Genomic DNA, 20000 nt, shown 5'->3' on the forward strand with positions numbered 1-20000 from the left:
ATTAGATAAGCATGAATAAATACATAAATTAAAACTATCCTGAGCATATAAAGTGCTGATTCTGTGAGGTTTAAGGCGTCTCACCGACAGCAGCTGAGTACGTATCCTCGTATTAATTATTTACTTTATTGTGTATTAATATCAGTATTCACAGAGCTACAGTACATGCAGAGTCTGTGTTTTATTCTCAGGTAACAACCGAGTGTTGATAAGAGTTCAACAGTTCATATACACATGAATATTTATACACAGTACATGCATATATCAGAGCAGGCATGTGTGATTGTACAGGATTAGTTGTGGAGTAACTGGAGCTGCAGGACACTGGTTACTTTAATGACATCATAATGACATCATTGTACATCACTGCACAATATTCATGTTTTATTTATATCTATCAGTTTGAATAGCCAGGATAACAATCATTTTATCTAACAGTTATGAACAACCGTATTTGTCAGCACAGCAGACAGCTACAAACTAAAGGTCAAAGCAGCAGCAGCAAGGAGACGAAGGGGAGAAAGTCCCCAGACTCCCTTTAAAAAAACACTCAATTTTGTGAGTTGCTGAGGCAGAGGAAACTTTACATTGTGAAATGTTGTCTTTGACAAATTCTAAATCATTGGAGCCTTTTTGTAAATTCAGCATTAAATCTGAACATGACCTTGTTTGTTTCCTTTTGGTCTCTTTATGTAAAGGATGACATAGCAAAGCAAAAAATTTGAAACACCAGCATAAATAAAAATCAAAACCACTATTCCTTTTTTGTGCCAGTTAGTGTTCATTATCTTGGCAAAATGTCCCCATGTCTAAATATAAGGAGTTGATATTGAACATTGAGGCATGAAAACCGTCTACTGAAACATTCACAGCGCCAGAAATACTGACGACATGATCTGAGTGTCCTCAATTATAAAGCTTATAAAGTCATTAAAATGAGTTCCACCTTTAGCAGCTGCCCCACACCTTAACACACATTAACACACCAATAATTATGATTATGATATGTAAGGTAATGTGTTTTCAGAATATTATTCATACTGTCTAGGGGGGTATGGGGGTATGGATGGGAGCTAGCAGATGTGTTCAGGAAGATCAGTAAGCGCGTTGCATCCTCTGTCAGAAAGACAATGAATTTGTCAGTAGAAGTTGTCAGTCTCATTTCTTATATAGCATAATGTGACCATGTATAGATAGATACTTTATTATACATGCATACTGTCTTGTAATTCTGCTTGATTTTTCTCTCAAAATGCATCAGATTGATGCTTTTGAATATGAAATATTCAAAATTTTCTTCCTGGGGAGCATGCCCCCGGACTCCCCAAAAAGGGGTGGTATCATTCTCACCTTTTTCACCCCTGACCCATTTTCATGCCTGATAACATCAGTGTAATATGTTACCTGTAGAGAAGCTGACTGTTAAGTTTCAGGTATCTGTCAGATGAAACTGAACCGTCTATCTGCTTCCTCGGTGAGGCCAGCTGCCTCTGAAGCTGCAGGCTAACAGCCAGTTTATGAGCTCTAATGCCTCCCTGTGTGAGTCTGGGTCTTAATGGATCTAGTTAGCTGGAGGAGTAAATCTATCAGACAGATGCAGCTCTGATGGAGTATTACTGCTCTGCTGTACTGACTGTTTATCAGAGGACTCCATTATTCTCTATACTCTTATAACTGTCTGTGGTTACGTCATCTCTGACAGAAGTTTGGTGAAATGATGTGTCTGTAACTCCAAACTCGAAGTGTGTCTCAAAACTGGACTTCAGCTGAAGCACTTACGTACTTTTGTTTGCAGTGAATTTGTTGTTAAACAGCAGTTCACTGCTTTGCACTTTATGTTCCTCTGAACACACACTCTCAGTCCTGCTGTGTATTTAGCTCCATTAAAGGGATATTCCGGTGTAAGTTTAATCCATGTGCTAACACACCTTGACACCGAGTACGACCCCCCCTCGAGAGATAAAGTTTGCAGACTGCTAGCTTACGTAGTTTCAGCATCCTCAGAAACGTAAATGGGTCCAAGTATAAATCGCCATCAAAAAGCCACAAATAATGCTCAGAACAGCACCAAACTTCAGCAAAATAATAAACAGGGTCCCAGCACATGTTTCAAGGCATCAAACATTTGATATCGTTGCCGGATTTGTCGGAAAAGATAAACAAGGGGGGTACACACATAAGGATTTTATAAATCTGAAGAGATTTTTTTATCTGTAGAGCCCCCACACATGAAGATTAAAAAATCAGCTTGCTCGTACTGTGGGTGGTGTGCTCTGACATTCTCAGCGCAGGACACCATGTACATCTGTCTCACGGCCGATCTAGAATCTAGTCCTCCACGCCAGAAATATCGTGTGATGAAAAGTGATCTATAGTAACCAATGGCAACAACCCCAGCGTCACCGGGCTCTTCATAAACGGAAAAGAGCATAGACTGTATATAAAAAAAGAGTTATTAAACGTTTTAAAACATGAGAGACATGGAAGACATAGAAGAGGGTATGTAAACTTTTCTGACAACACACACAACACACACACTATACTTGCATTAACCACCAGTATCACAGTTAACGGTAGCACATAATGGTTAACGGTAGTGCCGATGCCAAACCCATTAAAAACATTAAAATGGCTAATTCAAACACCCCCATAGGAAAAGTTTGATCTCCCCTCTGTTTTTATTTACGTCCGCTTCTGCGTTCCTCACTCAGCTGGTTGGCTACGTTTCGTTTCACGTCACAATTCATGGAGTAGTGACTCAGGAGTCGTCGGCTTTCCCCACACACATTAAGATTTTTGTTGTAAATATTGAACAAGTTTAACATTTATGATTGTCGGCCCATTTCCGAGCAAATTATCAGGACAAATTGACTCTTAACACACCACAGACCACAGGATAATCGTATAGATTAATCTTGCAAGACAGAGGATAATCTTCCGTGGTCAGGAAGGGGTAAAATCGGACCCCCCTTTAGCTGTGAGCAAGTGTTCTCTTGCTTGCTGGCTGCTAGCAGCTAGCTAGATTTCTTGCCAATTTCAGCCCAGATTTGCAGTGTCCTTTTGGTGCAGCATATTCATTATTTTTTTCCCTTGCCCTGAGTAGCCAACCATTGACTGTAACTATAGTAAGAGCATGTGTTGCAGTCAGCACTCGGTTCAGTTTGTCATTTCCTTAACTTAAGTCTGGTGGGATGATGTTAGACTCAGGCCCTGCAGCATGCTACAGCATTTTAGCTGAACATAAAGAAAAGTGACACACATCAAAATATCTAGAATGAATATTGGTCAACCAATGGGAGCACCGTTATATTATAAAATGCTTATACAGTAAAGATGTCTGCAGCTGTGGCAGAGATTACAAAACGAAAATGCATCTTTGAATCAATGCAAACAGCTTTAACAGATATGTTTTTAGTTTTTATGTTGCTGAGAAAAAAATGTGAGAAAGACCAAAAACCTGACAGAATTCAAACAAACTGTGCAAAATAAAATGTTTCTTCCTTCATGTTTCTTGTTCTCACTGCACTAAACTGCATCATCTCAGCACACTCTGACAAAAACATGATGAATAATAAACTACAGCTGAAAGCAGGCACATCAGGAAGGTCTAACTTCTGCTAGCTTGTTTAGGCAGGCTGATAACACAAGGTGTGGACATCTAATCTTTTCTCATCTCAAAAGACAATCTCTCTGTAATTACTGTTCACAGAGTCCCTGATGTTTCTGAGGAGACTTGGCTCATTGTTATTCATGTTTCATAGCAATGAACAGAGTATAATAATCTTCAGGAAAAGTATTTAAACCCATAAACCTATTGTAGGGGACAATATGTGAAGTTATCAATAAAATGTGAATAGAACAGTTTCAACATCATGACGCTAGCCACAGAGCTAATTAAGATAACAGCAGTGTCAGTTGCTGCCTTCTCCTTGGTACTTGTTTGGAGTATGAATTCAACTGTTATGAAATTCTTACATACTGCACCTTTAATCTGTGGACAGTCATGTGTGGTTACACTGAAGCTCAGTTTTCTTCTCTTATCTTCATTATGGTTCACTGTGGTCCTCTGAGACCATTAGCACAGGCTGTACACAGGAAGTACCCAGGCCCAATCACTGACCCCATGATAGCTCCCTGTGGGGTTCTGGGTAGCGTAGTTGACGTCTTCCCCTGCAGTCAGTTGGGGTGGTGTGCAGCCAGCAGCACTGCCTCAGGGCAGCAGGTGTTTCTCATAGAGAGACGGCAGCATAATGAGGTCACATGACACATAATGATGGGGAGGAATGCATCAACACAAGGAGGACTTTTTATTTTTCCTTGTGGAGGGCAGCAGGGTTGGTGTAAACCAGCGTGGGAACAGTGTAGAGGAGGAAATGTTAATCTGTATGACCTCTGGATAACAGACGTAAGCAACATCAGAGTGCTTATAGACAGGAAGCTATTACCATATAGGCAGGAAGCTGCACTCCCAGGATCATATGGACAGGAAACTTATCAGTCTGTATGTGGAGGATGTGGTGAGAACACAGCCTCTTAATGAGAGTTATATGTTTATGTTTCTCTTCATTTTGTTTTCTTAAAAACTGAGTCAGAGAAACGTAAGAAGGATTCATAAATCATGTATAGAGTTATATTAAGGGCAAATACACATCCAGCAGTTACAGATCAATATGATCAATAATTCAGAGTCAAGTATTCTCTCTTTTAGCTCTGTTTTTGGTCTCCACCAGCCCCTGAGGGAAATATCTGTCTCTTAAGCTGCTAAATGTTTCACTATGCTATATGCAAATAAACACCACTGGGACAAGCAGATAGGACAGTGGTCCTCAATAGGCGGCCCCCGGGGCCGCATCCGGCCCACTGGCCTCCTGTTTGTGGCCCCCAAACTGTTATTCCTTCACTAATGTGTTTTGGTTGGGTCAGCACATGTACACTGGGACTCGTTTTTGGAGCAGTTCACATGTTCACATTTTGTAAGAGGTTGAAAATGGCGTGTTCCAAGTACTCTGCTAAAAAAAGTGGACAGTGAAAATCAGCATCTCTAAGAAGTCTTGACTTACAGTTTCCATTCATTCTCTCTCCAACCGGGACAAGACCCACGTACTTAATTCTTTAGTGACAAGAACAAGCTGGACAAATGTAGTTAAATGAGATATAACCAACAACTCTATCTAATTTTGCTAATGCTGTAGGCTTAACAGATGGAGAGTCTCTCCCGGCAAACACCCTTTTACTCACAGTAACATAACTACACCAACACCAACAGAATACCCACGAGTCATTGCGCCACAGTGTTACAATATGCCAGGAGAAGCTGTGATGAAGATTTCCAATTTGAAACGGCATTATGAGACGAAGCGTAGGAATTTTGAAGGGACATTTCCTCAAAATTCAGAGGTAAGAACAACAAAAGTTAATGCACTGAAATCGTCATATCAAGCTTCAAGCAGGATAGCAGTGCTCACTTAGAGTGGTGTGGATTTTAGCTAAGCACAAGAAGCCATTCTCAGATGCAGAAATTATAAAAGAATGCATGACTGAAATGATGGACACAATGTTTGAAGGCAAACAATAGGAGGAAATATTCAACTTTATATTTTAATTTATGTTAAAATGGAAATGACATTTTATTTTAGTTTGTATTTTTCTTGAAGATTTTTTTTTTTATATATTACAGTATTATTGCATGGGGCCTGACCAACCTCAAAACCGACCTTTGAGTCACTGAAAAAAATCTTTGTGGCCCTTTAAGATTTGTAATTGAGTACCCCTGAGATAGGATGATTTTACCCAAAAAAGAAAAAGTTCATGTAGAACATTTGCCCAGGCCCAGATAATTTAGAATGAGTCAGAGACAGAGTTTCACAGAGTTTATAAAGTGTCTCCAACTCAACAACTCACTAAACTGAGACATTTGTTAATGCAGTCTGGCGACTTTCTCCACAGGGACACAGAAGTGGCCTATATTTTTATAGTGTCTTTGTAAAATGTGACATGTTTAGATCAGTAAAATGATTCTTCTTTCATAAATGGAGTGTAAATGGTGAAAACAGTGTGTTCAAACAGCTGATCAATGTTGGCAGGTAAGACTTTAGCACTTTAGACATCAAATCAAACTTATTAACAAAGCCAATCTAACAACTCAATCTAGATGTTTTGTTAAGGGAGTCTAGTGATATTGTGGTACTAGTTTAGTGCATCTTCTTGTTTATTTATGTATTTATCCTAATTTGCACTAAATTGCCTCCTGTTTTTGTTATACTGTTGTTGTTATGTGCAGTGTCCTTGAGTGCTTTGAAAGGCGCCTTTGAATAAAATGCATTATTATCAACTGAAACAGACAGTGTGTAATCCATTCTGCCTGCTGTTGTGTTTTCTTCTTCTTCTTCTTCTTCTTCTTCTTCTTCTTCTTCTTCTTCTTCTTCCTCTTCTTCTTCTTCGTTGGTTTTACTTTGTTACAGGCCAGTTATTTCTGTTTTGAAGAAAGCTCCGGCGCCTGCCTGCAGTGGATTATGGGATACAGTGTGATGTGATATAAATCCTGTTATTTATGGATGTCACTAAGTGTCATAGCTGATGGGAGCAAAGCATGATGGGAATCTTAAAGCTTCAGTTGGACAGTCTGCTGAGCTGCAATTTGTGTTTTTAATGTTCTGATTTGGATTCTGGTTCTCCTCTGTGTCTGCTCACATTCCTACATTTATCAGAATCCTTGTTGTCAAATATGTCAGTTATCTAGTATTGACAAGCAGCTGAATGATTTCTTCTGTCCAGAAAAACAACAAAAATGTGGCTTCCTGAGGACAGCGATCATGAGAAACAAACAGAGAAACAGAGAAAACCTTTTAAACTGGTTTAAACATGTCCTCTACCTCTGTGTGTGTATGTGTTAGTATTCAGAGGGCATCAGATCGACCAAGAGTGCACACAGAGTATATCCAAGGTGTGTGTGTGTGTGTGTGTGTGTGTGTGTGTGTGTGTGTGTGTGTGTGTGTGTGTGTGTGTGTGTGTGTGTGTGTGTGTGTGTGTGTGTGAGCACGTGTGTGTGTGTTCATGTTATCATTGGCTACAGCAGCAGAGACAGCGAGGACACGCTTCACAGTCTAGAGGGCATCTGATCTCATCTGTGTGTGTGTGCGTGTGTGTCTGTGTGCGTGTGCTTGTGTGATTGTTGAGTGATTGGAGATGGTGTGAGTCAAGTCAATTCCTTCACACACACACACGCACACACACACGGTCGCCACGGTTGCCACGGAAACTGTGTGATGCAGCAGGAGGCTGACAGACTGTAGTCGGCTCTCTGTGATGCTTCAGTCTGTTTCTTCAACTGTTTCACAATTTCAGTCAAATGTCAGAAACTTGCAGTCAGTTTGAGTCTGTGTTTTCCCGCAGCTGTCTGTTCTTGAACGCCCCGCTGCCTCCTCCTCATCCTTTTCCTCCTCCACCTCATATCGCTTCCTCCTCCCGCTGTTTTGTTTTTAGCAAGCATGCTAATGTGGCAGCCATGTTGGCAGCCTCTGAAAGCTAGCAGCAGTGATAGTAAAAGTACTTTTACTGTGGGCTGTGGCTGCCATTCAATGGTCCATCTGCAAATTTGGCTATTTTAACAACCTGAAGAGACTTTCATGTTCCACATTTACAGACTAATTACACATGTAGGCACGGGTTGAGTTAAAATAAAATGAAGAGACGTCATCTTTTGACATCGTAATCCTGGCAGTGAGGTTTTGAAACGACAGTCAACATTTAAATTTGTTGTGGTCCATTATGACTGTGTTTGAATCTCTGCTCACATTCACATTCAGTTTTTGGGATTAAATAAATTAACAATGTGAGAAAATAAACATAAAGCTCTTGAATGTGATTATTTCTTTTCACTGTTTGGATCTGTGGCTTAAAATCAAAAAGAAACCAGGAACTGAATCCCAGTGAAACCCAGTGAGACCAGTGACTTCATCTGCTCTGACAGGAGGGTAGGAACCAAAACGCTGCCAGATTTTGGTTCCTACCATCTCTTTGTCTCAGTTCCTATTGGATGTGACAGCTGATATTGAGAGGAAGCGGCATGTGAAAATATCTGAGCACTGCCAACTGACCAGTCTGTGTGTGTGTGTGTGTGTGTGTGTGTGTGTGTGTGGGAGGGGGGTTGTCTCTCTGTCTCTCTGTGTGTCTGTGTGTGTGAGCTGAAATGAACCAAAACGGAGACTCATTATCATGGTCACACACACTCTCACTCACACACTCAGACAAACAACAGTATTGACTAAAGGCTCAAATAAACACAAATCCACTCCACATATTGACTGAAACCAGAGCTCAGACGGTCACACACACACATGCACACACACGCACACACTCCGTACGATGAAGTCATGGTGTCAAATGATACTGTTTGGGTTTTAACTTAGGAGACAGTGTGCGTGTGTGTGTGTGCGCGCGCGTGCACGGTGCGAGTGCATGTGTGTGTGTGTGTGAGAGAGAGAGAGAGACACGTAGAATAATACATCCAGTGTTGGAGGAAGTTTTTTGATCGTTTACTTAAGTAAATGTACTTGTATCAGAGTAAAAGTAAAAGTATTGCATTGACAACACTGAATTATCGGCTAAATGTAATAAGGAGTTTTGTTATTTCTGATTATGTTTAATCAATATCAATCAATCAATACTTTCAATTTACCTCTACATGTATGTACCTTACCATTAATTTCTAAAAATATTTTAGTTTTTCTTTTGTTTTACTTTATTCTTCTATATATTTCAAATAAATGTTTTATTCATGTGTGAATTATTTATTAATGTATGTATAAATTAATATGGACATTTATTTTGATATAATTTTGGAATATTAAATTACACATTATTTATTTCATTTTGATTGTGGCAGTCACAGTCCTCCATAAACAACAGCATGTTAGCATGTTGGTGTTAGCATTGAGCTCAAAGCACCTCAAATCTGGGAGTGACACGACATCTTAGTTTAGCTTGTAAGCATGCTAACATTAGCTAATTAGAACTGAACTCTTTTTCTTGAAAAATTCCTCACAGAGCAGCTAGCAGGACTGTATGTGCTCGAGTACAACACACGTTGGCCATCATTTGATGCCTGTAGCACACGTGTGTCACACGTTGAGAAAAAGCCATACATCCTGACAAGCTAACATCTTAAGTTTGAAATAACAGATACTGTGAGTTGGTCATACATGTCATTGACACTTAATTGTCTCTCTCTCAGACAACGGCATGTTTCCATTGTTGTCATTTTCCTGGCAGCTGTAATAGCAGAAACCATGTGGTGCACACATCATCCTGTATTGAAATAACAGTTTCCACAGACAGCAGCATCTGTTGAAGGTGTCCAGCTTAAAGATAGAAGTGGACACCTGTCTGATGATAGGACGCACGTTTTTCATGGCTGTGGTGTGAAAGCTGACAGACACACCTGTCGGAGAGACGACGGATGCTGTTAATGTTTTCAGCCTTCTCTCTGTCGTTCTTTGTGTCTGAGAGGAAAAACAGCAACTCTTTGTTTCTGTCATTCATTCAGAGTTTTTGGCTAACATGCTAATGCTCCTGACAGCTCTGTGCTCCTTTGTGTTTTAGTTTCTGATGTTTTCAGTGTTTTCTCTCTGTTGTTGTTTTGTTGGTGTTCTTGGCCATCCTGCTGCTCCGTCCTGCTCTCTCTGTTTCACTCCGTCTGGCTCGAATGCTAATGTTCATACCGGTCGTCTGCTCTGATCTGTGTGAATTAATGGAAGAAAAGAAGAATAGCTCTTTGTTATGGTCTGTTCTGTTGTGCAAACTTCAGCTCTGGGCTGAATGTACTCTCTCTTCACCTCCTGTTTTCCTTCACTGTCGATGGTTGCTTAGCTCTTATCACACCGGAAGATATTTGCCAGTTTTCCCGAACTGAAGATGAGATGCAGGATCTTGGCATGAGGTTGTGTTTACAGAAGGTTAACCAAGGATGGAGAGAGACAGAGAGAGAGAGTCTTCTCACGTTATAAATCAGTGTGAACAGCAGAGGAGGATCGTGGGAGTCTTGTGAAAAATCACATGCGAGGTGTGAACATTCAAAGTTAGGTTCAACTCACTTTACTCAGACTTTGACATCAGTTGTACAGGTGGAACTGATCCTGGGAGCAAAGTCAGCCAGTCTACGAGCAACATGAGCTCATAGCGAACTGAAGAAAAGAGGCCGTGTATCAGCAGAAATTTGTTTCCTCAGACTAGTCAAACTGGAAATAAGCGCAGCAGTTTATCCATGTGTCCTGGGGAAATAGTTTCAGCTAGATGCTTGATGCTACGACGATTGATACCAACAGGAAACACCCTTGCTCAGAACTGACCACAAACCTCTTTGTGTCTTTTGTGGAACAGTAAAGTATGAAAGCAGGGGGTGCAACACAGCTAGCAGGCTGTATAGATTTTAGATTCTGTCATAATCTGAATTCCTTTGGTTGTAATTTCGCTTGAGTTTGACTGGATTTACTGGCTCCGATATTGTTACTGGTCTGACCATGAGTCAAATTCATAAATCCCAACACGCCCTCATACCTAAACGACAGATTAGGTTGATTGCTAATGACGCCTGACCTGTTTACCAGCGACAGGTGAACCACAGCAGACCTTCATCATCGCGTGGCCAACATTGTGAAATGTTTGCAGCTTGGTTGGTTTAAGGATATCAAGGGGAAGTTAACACACACAAAGGCTTTAATGAGGAGCAGATCACTGATGGCAGAGTAGAAAGAGAAGATGGTGTCTGACCCTGGTTTCACTTTCTGGACGGGCGAGCTACACATCTGTTTTTCCTATGAGCACGTGCTGGATACCCAGAAAGTGTTGAAGGTCATAGCGGTGATCACGTTGCCTCTGAGATGGCGCCTTTCAGAGTTTGACATGGGGCAGACACAAAATACGCTGGGGGAATTATTTATATACATGGCATCAGCTCTGGGAATGCTTCTGGATGGATGAGGAGCAGCAGGAGGTGGCAGGGAGGAGGAGGTCAGGGATATCATCTGATCCTGCTCTCACCACCACCTGAAACCAGATGAGCAGCACAAACCAGACGGATGGTTTTCATCAGCACCACAGAAGAGTTTCTTGTTCATGACAAGTTTGCTGCTGAAGCTGTGAGGATGATGTCATTGTTGTGAAGCTCCAGCCTTGACTCGTGTTCACGCTCCTCCCAGCCTCTGTGTGTGTGTGTGTGTGTGTGTGTGTGTAGGGGGATAACTGACTTCCTTTAACACCACCAGATGGAAATCAGCTGTTTATTGTCACCTTTTTTTTCTCTCTCTCTCACTTACTCTCACTGTGTCTGGTTTCTTCAGTTCATCCAAATGATGGAAATTATTAAGAAAAGCAGGTCGGAAGCTGAAGCGACAAAAACCTCCTCTCTAAAGCATAAATATTGGATAAGACACACACACTGACGTTTTCAGCACACACTCCCATCCTGCTCCTTTTCTCCTGTAACAGCAGACAAATTATGGAGGTTTATTCCCCAAGAAATTTACTGACGAAGCACAAAAAACAGCGGAGGAGGTTCAGAAAGTGAGTTTGACGTCAGACTGAAAACTGTGAGGTTTTAGCTCCTTCAGCTGTATTTTAAATAAAGTCCAGTTTGACTAAATGTAAGTGGTTTGGATGGATTATTAAACGACTGGATTAATGTTTTATTATCATCAGACGGATTCTGTGTGGACGGGGGAGTTTAGCCTGAATGTTGATGTCTGAATGGAGGTGGAGGAAGTCAAACATCTGTTAGCTTCATATTTCTGCTGTCAGAGGTTGTTTGTGTTTTTGTTAGAGGATCAGCCAGATTCCCACAAAAGCACACTCTCCTAACAATTCAGAGACTGCTGCCACTTTCACTAAACTACCGCTGCTGACAGAGAGCTAACACAACTGCTTCTTACCGCTAAAGATTAACCATATGTGGCATTCATACTCCAGTCTCTTTTCCAAACACACCGAGTAGTGTTTGTTCACTGTGCTGGTTGAGGTTTAATTCAAGTAAACGTTGGATTGTGGTGCGACGTCACAGTGATGACTGGATGGATTGAGGTTTGAAGCCAATGGGGACACAGACTTATACACAGACCAGCCTCTGTACCTGTACCTGTCACTATTGAGTATCACATGCAGTTACACAACATGTGTTACACAGCTGGAGATAAGAACTAAATCCCACCCAGAATAACTCAACAGACACTTAAAACATCCGTAATTAGTATAATTACATATTACTAGTTACCTTCACCAACCTCCACATAACCTCTATGGAACAATTAACTATCTGAGATCTTTCTTAAATCAATAAATGGTCTTGGACTCAGAGATGAGCAGACAGAGGACCAAAGTCTTATATGTTTTCAGACAGGAATAAATATGTTTGATTGCAGGCTCAGTCATATGAAACACAACAGACACATACCTTCTATAATGTAGTCTATAACGGCACCTCTATTTCTATGCATTTTTGTTTTAGTCCACAGAACATAAATACACGGTGTGAATTAAGAATGTATTGTATTGTGTTCGGAGGATCAGGCCTCATCATCAGGCTCATTTCACACAGACTGAGCACAGAAGTTACGGGCCGCCTCTATTAATCACACAGAGCCTATATTGACATGGTCGTGTTGATCTGGATGGGTTCCGAAAGAAACAACAACAAACGCTTCACGTCGGTCGGATTGTAACGCATTATGTCACGCAGTGCAGTAATATAATGACACATTACATTACTCCCTTTCCCTTTCACTGAAGTTTTTAGTTGGTTTGTTTTGAGCATTTGTATCTTAAAAATTCTAATTAACAATGAAACAGTGATCATCTTGAATCAAACCACAGCCATGTGTTCAGAACCTCAATAACACCCGAGCAACCACCTCTTACTCTATCTGCAGATACAATGTTGAGACTCTGTTAATTGAGTTATGATTTACTGATTCAGATTCAGCAACTTATTGATCCCAAATAGGGCAGTTCATTCACACAAGCAACATCCAAAAACACAGATCAGTCTACAAACAGAGGCCGGTGAAGGACAGCAGGAGTGTGAGCCGAGGGTAATCATGCACTGTAATCATGCAAAAGGCACAGTCAGTAGAAATATCATGTAAAATGACCTCTGTCTGAATTTAGTAACCTGGCAGAAGAAATGAAAGATCTCAAGTATCTATACGTTCTCTTCCAGTAATATTTGATTGACCCTTCAACAATCTGGTCTAACAAGTCCGTCATCTTCATCCTCCTGTTTTGAGTCAGTGCCTTAGTAACAGAGTTGTCGGTACTCTTGTTGAGTCTCGTTGATAATGAGCTGCTATAACCATGACCGTCCGGTCAGCTGACTCAGCAGCTTTGCTTCCTTCCCTCCTTGTCCTCCGACACACTTCACTCTGACTCAGCAGGTAACACTCACAGTCTTCCTGTCAGTCATCCTGTGGACCCTGCTGCCACTCTGACATCCTGCTGGACATTTAAGAACTCCCATCGGTTTCTCTCTGAGAGTCAGAGGGTTACTCAGGGTTATTTTGAGTTTGTACCTTTCCTGTTTTTCTGGAATTTTTTTAGACTTTTCCAGACAAAATGTCAAGCGTGAAACGTGGAGCTGTTCACGTCTCGAAGCTGCAGTGATAAGTGCCAATCTGGCACCGCTGCAGAGAGGCTGGACTGACTAACAGCACTTGTTCTTCATTTATCTCTCCCTCAGTGCATGTGTATGTTTCTTTCTGATTAAACACCATCTGCTGGGGGGGAGATGTGGGGGTGAGGGCGGGAAGGTGGTGTGTGTGTGTGTGTGTGTGTGTGTGTGGCGGGGGGGCAGAGGGTTGGGAGACCCCTCGTTACAGACTTCGTTAGGGACTTTGTTAGAAAGTGCCAGACCAAAGTGAAGCTCAGCCCTGTGAGAAAGCCCCCCCCCCCCCACAGACACACCCATACACAGTGTTAGTATGCGGCTGCTGTCGGCTCGACAGATGATAATATGGAGACTGGAAAATTAATGTAATTAATGTCAGAGCTGAACTGCAGCCGATTTATTAATTCACACATTTGAAATCAATCCTTAAAGTGATTAACTGTAACCATGGGTTTGAAACCCAGCTGACTCTCAGAAAGCATACAAACACAAACCATCTTCAGCTCAAACTGACACCAGGAACATCCAGCATATCTTGGTGAACGACTGAAGAGGTTGATGGTCTGCAGCTATGGAAGCTGTGGCTGCTCACACACACCGGACCCTCGCTGTACGGTCACACTTTTGTGGAGTCCAGAAAACTACTTGAGGTTTAGGGAAACATCTGTATCTGTATCTTCTGTGACAAACATAAATGTTCATTTGTCTGTGTATTGTTTTGTTGTCATTCAGTGAGATGACAAAGTTTATTTCAAGCTCCTGAAGCCACTAAGTTACAAACATGTGGTGCAGAGAGAAAAACACTTTTAAACCTGGCACGGGGTCTTTACACATTGCATTGGACTGAATGGCTCAAATTCTGACAGTGTGATGAGTCATTTCTCGGAGGTTGTGAGGCCCAAACAAATGAATCCACCATACACCATACATACATACATACATACATACATACATACACCAGACACCATTTACAGACACTTTTTTCACCATTTAAGTGTTCGGGAAAACAATCTTTTTGGGCTGACGTGCATCACCCGACGATGTCATTACACAGTTTGGCCACTAAAAAAACTGCCTTCAAAGCCTGGCACTCTTCATGGAGGCTTGGAAACAGCGGCGACTAGAGGACCGCAGACACACCGCCTCAAATTCAGACACGCCAAACTGCAGTCCATCACGATGTTACTGTGGACATCATCATAAGGGCATCGCCTGGCACTTTTATCCACAGTACGTAACAGGCCTTCAGTCCAAGAACTCGCCATTAAGCTTTGGATTAATTTCCATGAAATGTTACTCGGTGATGAGGAGGGAACCTGGTGTGAACAAGGCTTTATTCAACCTGCTTGACTTCATCTTTAATCTCAGCAGTCTGCGTCAAAATCAATCAATCAATATGATACTAATAATTACTGACAGTGACAGGTTTTAGAGATCATTCAGGAGCATCGGGACTCATTCAGACCTCCTGCTTCCTGTCGAGTGAAAAACCAGAAGACCATTAACTGTGACTCATCCTGGAGTAATGTGTGTGTGTGTGTGTGTGTGTGTTTGTGTGTTTGTGTGTCTGTGTATGCTGGGTAATCTCATTACCTGGGTGGTTTCCACCCTATGATTGGTGGCTATTATATTATCAGGCTAACACACACACACACATACACGCGCGCGCGCGCACACACACACACATACACACGCACCACATGATGACTCAACCTGACCGCCCTCTCAACTCTGCTTTGTATGTCACAAATGTGTGTGTGTGTGTGTGTGTGTGTGTGTGTGTGTGTGTGTGGTATTACAGTGCAGGATTACAGCGTATTAGTACTGTTTATCCATTGACACTCAGCTATTGATCGAGCCGCGCTGTGTGTGTGTAGCCTATATGCCTGTGTGTGCGTGTGTGTGTTTGTACTGTGTGTGTGTGTGTGTGTGTGTGTGTGTGTGTGTGTTCAAGCATGTGTGTTTGGTGTCTTCTTGTGGCAGCCTGGTCACCTCAACCAGACCCCAAACGAATTCTTAATTTACCCATCATTGATGTTATTGTCTTTATTAATTATTGGAATAGGCTGAATGAACACACACACACACATACACGCACACACACACACAGGACATCAGTGGCTGTGGGGGTCAAACAAGAATATATGAGGATGTAATTCTGTAGAGCGCTGAGCCTCAAACACAACAATGAGTGTTTTCACAGTGTTATTATCTCTCTCTCTCTCTCACACACACACACACACACACACAGTTTACTGTGAGTCGGCCTGGTTATGAAAGCATCATAAATCCAATTTTGTTTGCCTTTTTCTGTTTTAACTTGAAAGAAAAACATCTTAAGTCAGTGTGATGCAGTTTGAAGTCCTGCAGGCGCCCCCTACAGGCTGCACTGTCACATTACAGCCACAACATGACCAGCAGAACCAGGCTGTTGAGGGTTTGATTGTCAGAATCTTCATGTTTCCAGTTTTCTTCAGTATCAAAAAGATCCATTGATGGCTGTCTGCACATGCACCACAAAGAGGAGCTCCTAACAACTAATTTTGCATTGTTTCAGTGCAATTGTCTGAGGTTGGCATACACAGGATTAGACTTTGAAAACCCTGTGCAAGACAAAAGTCTTTAAAATCTTGAGGGTTCATCATTTAAAGAATCAGGAATTAAATTACAACAATCTGCCTATTAAATTCAAGCATTTGATCAAGAAATGTCAAAATCCAAATGTCAAAATCCATCTGTATATCCATGTTTACACTACAAACAGGAAGCGCTAACAGCTAATTTGGCTCACTTTGCATAGCAGCACTCTGAGACAATCTGCCTGAATTTTATAGAATAGATTATTTCTGTGTCAGAGTTTAAAATGTTCATCCTTTTGGCACCTAATGAAAAATCGAGGGTCACCGAACTGTTTCCATCCACTAGCTGTTGATGTGTCCCAGTCTGGACCAGAATTATTAGACAGACGGATGGACAGATGTCAGCCTTCTTAGGCTACATTCAGATTGATACAAATGCAGATTTTCACCTCGAGATTCTTGCAAATTCGTCTGTCAGACTGTTTGTTCAGTCTGCTGTTGATTCAAGAACTGCACAGATGTTTGCTGTAACAGATTTGAGTTGTCTCAAAACTTAAAAGGAACTGACACAAAAGCTTCTTTGTGCCAGTCTGTGCCACCCGTCTGCTCACGTCTGTACGTTAACTTAATATCTGTCACACTGCCTCCAAAATCTGCCTCATATTCAGTCATCCTCTGTGTCTGGAGGGATTTAACCAGCTGTTGGTAAAGCTCTTCACATGTCTGTCTTCATTCAGTAGTTTTGTGTGTGTGTCTGCTAACATTAATGATTCATTGATCTCAATTATCTAAATATTGACAGGTTCCACTAAATCAAACAGTGGGAGCTTCTTTCTTTGATACAACTCTGACTCTTAAACCCAAACTCCGGTTACCTGCTGATATCACAGACACAGCCAGGCTAGCTGTTTCCCCCTGCTTCCAGTCTTCATGCTAAGCTGAGTTAAGTCACTGAATTTCTGCGTCATGTTGTCTATGAGGTTTTTAAAACACTTTCTGTGAGTGTTGAGCTTCCTGCAGTCTGCAGAAACAGACTCACTGTTAACAGACTGAGTGTTGCAGGAAGGAGATTATTTCATCAGAGCAGATAAATAACTGGGCAGGAGCATCATTAAAAACTCATCAGCAGTGTGTGTGTGTGTGTGTGTGTGTGTGTGTGTGTGTGTGCGTGCCCACACACATTTTAGTCATCATCCAAACAGATGTGACTATTGTGCGCCATTAATGAGGCTTTAGGGGAATAATTACAGCAAAATTAGAGTGTTTTTACTTTCCATCTATTAAAGTTCAGCTCAGAGACAGAAACACAGAAACACACTAACAGTATGTTTGAGTAAAACACAAGGTAACGGTCAGATTATCATGAATATTCAGAGGATGAATCCTCTTCATTCAGTGTGTTCACACCTAACATTAACACACATCTGAGTGACCACCTGTGAACAGATATCACTGCCTGCTCTACATGCAAATAAAGATCACCTGGAAAAACAGGCATAAAGACAGAAAGAAGTTCATGTAGAACATTTGCTGAATTTACAAGAAATAAAATAATGACAAATTAGTCAAAGACAGAGTTTCACAGACTTTATAAAGTGTCTCCAACTCAACAACTCACTAAACTGAGACATTTGTTAAGGCAGTCTGGGGACTTTCTCCACAGGGACAAAGAAGTAGTTTAGTGTCTTTGTAAAATGTGACATTTGGATCAGTGAAATGTTTCTTCTTCCATAAACTGAGTGTAAATCAACAATCTTCTCAAAATGTTTTTTCAAAGGGAGTCTGGTGACTTTCTTCACAGGCAACAAAAACATAACCTATATCAGTGGCTGCTCACTGTAGTCTCAAAATACGTCAGTTAAAAGACATCAGTTGAAAGTCCATTTTATCATGTTGCCATAGCAACCACCGCAACCTGCACTGATGACATCCATGTCAGGATGCATTAATATTTACACTATAAAAAAATATGTCATGCCAGACCAGACATTTGGTTTGGGGGATGGGATCACCATGCAGCTCGGTGGTGCTTCACGGCTGTATTCAGAGCTGTCCACTGTTCTATCACCTGGGATACATATCAACACCAGGTACAAACAGGGTCCATTACTCCTCCCTCAGTGCCGCCATCAGGTTTACATTTATTTTTTCTTCAACTACATTCAATTTAATCTATCCAAAGCTTTTGGTATTCGTCCAGTGTCAGCGTCCAGTGTCCAGATTCTTGGAAAATCTGACAAAGACTGATCATAAAGCCTCAGTTTGGATGCAGAATTTGTTGCTATTTGCAACATGAGATTATTCCCTGTATTTACTGGAGCACCTGAGAGACAGTAATGTATTTAAAGTGAGCATCGTTTGTAAAACATGAAAACATGCCACTGTTTGCCGTTTGTGTGTAAACAGTGTTCACAGTCATCAAATACTGTACACTGTCAAATAAATACCCGCATTATTCAAACACTGGCTGCATAAGAAAAGCTTTTTATTTTATAATAATGATTTGTAATTTATAATTTGTAAAGTCAACATGATTAAACTTAAAAAAAAATTCATCTGAAACATCTGTTAATCAGAGGAAGTGTTGAATTTGTTGGAAATGGAATTATTTCTCTGCCAATAAACTTTGCGCTGAATTAAAACAAATTGTAACAAATAATATAAACTATGAAATGAAAGTGAACAAAATAGGAGCATAAAAACAGTTAAACTGAACATCAGTCTGAACGGTTCATGTTGTCATCTGTTATTTTACAAACCACATCAGCGATGCGCGGCCTGATACAGCATCCTGATATTAAAGTCAGTGAGTGTGACAGGGATTACTGCAGATTTACCTTCACATAGCATTAACTCAGAGGATGATGGAGGGATGATGGACCATGTTTGCGGTAGCAGATGAAGGATTATGCTTTATAGTTTCATGTTTTTACTCAGATTATGTCTTTTTTTTTCTCCACCTGTTGATGATGACAAGCTGGTTCAGGCCTACATTTACTTGTCTGAGGAGTAATCTCATGACGCTGCCATACAGTCCTGAGGACAACAGCATTAACATCTGTCTTCTGTTCCTACGTGATGACCAGAATATCTTTAATATTCAGTTTCATAAAATAAAAACAGCTTCGGGACATAAAAACACGTCCTGTGATGACTCATGTTCAGGAACATTTTCCATTTTCCAATTGAAACAACATGTTGGAGTTTGTCACCTGTTTTTAAGAGGTGCTGAAAACCTTTAATAACCTCTCCTCCTCTTCCTCTCTGCAGGAGATGTGGTGGACATCTACCAGAGAGAGTTCCTGGCGTTGAGGGAGCGCCTCCACTCGGCTGAACAGGAGAACCTGCGGCGCTCCAAAGAGCTCAATCTGGTCCTGGAGGAGATCAAGAGGGCCATCGCCGAGAAACAGGCGCTGAGAGACATCAACCGCACCTGGAGCAGCCTCTCCGGTCAGTGAGGAGATCATTGTCATGTGTTTGACCAGAAAGTCTTGTTTAGTTGAAGCTTTGTGGTACAGTCTGGTTTTAAATAAAGTAACCTGGTCTCACCTGGTCTAATGAGCCTGGTCTAACCTGGTCCCGCCTTGATCTTGTGTTGTGGTTGCAGAGGAGACGAGGCTGAAGTTGTGGAATGTGAGCAGCAGTAAAAACGTCCTGCAGCTTCCCTCCATCTTCCATCATCTTCCTCACCTGCTGAACAGAGAGGACAGCCTGCTGCCCGCTGTGCACGTGGGTCAGGGACGCACCGGAGGTGAAACACAAACACCATT

General features: G+C 41.4%; 1 protein-coding gene across 2 annotated transcripts in view; it reads left to right on the forward strand.

Moving 5' to 3' along the window:
* mgat4b (alpha-1,3-mannosyl-glycoprotein 4-beta-N-acetylglucosaminyltransferase B) overlaps positions 1-20000 on the forward strand; it is a 110702-nt gene that overhangs the window by 29499 nt on the left and 61203 nt on the right. For both annotated transcript variants that reach the window (XM_037077379.1, XM_037077380.1), the window contains exons 2-3: positions 19501-19680; positions 19838-19981. In XM_037077379.1, coding sequence (XP_036933274.1) covers positions 19501-19680; positions 19838-19981 — 324 coding nt within the window. The remainder of the gene's footprint in view (positions 1-19500; positions 19681-19837; positions 19982-20000) is intronic.

Source organism: Acanthopagrus latus, chromosome 18 (genome assembly GCF_904848185.1).
Source record: "Acanthopagrus latus isolate v.2019 chromosome 18, fAcaLat1.1, whole genome shotgun sequence".
Lineage (NCBI taxonomy): Eukaryota > Metazoa > Chordata > Actinopteri > Spariformes > Sparidae > Acanthopagrus > Acanthopagrus latus.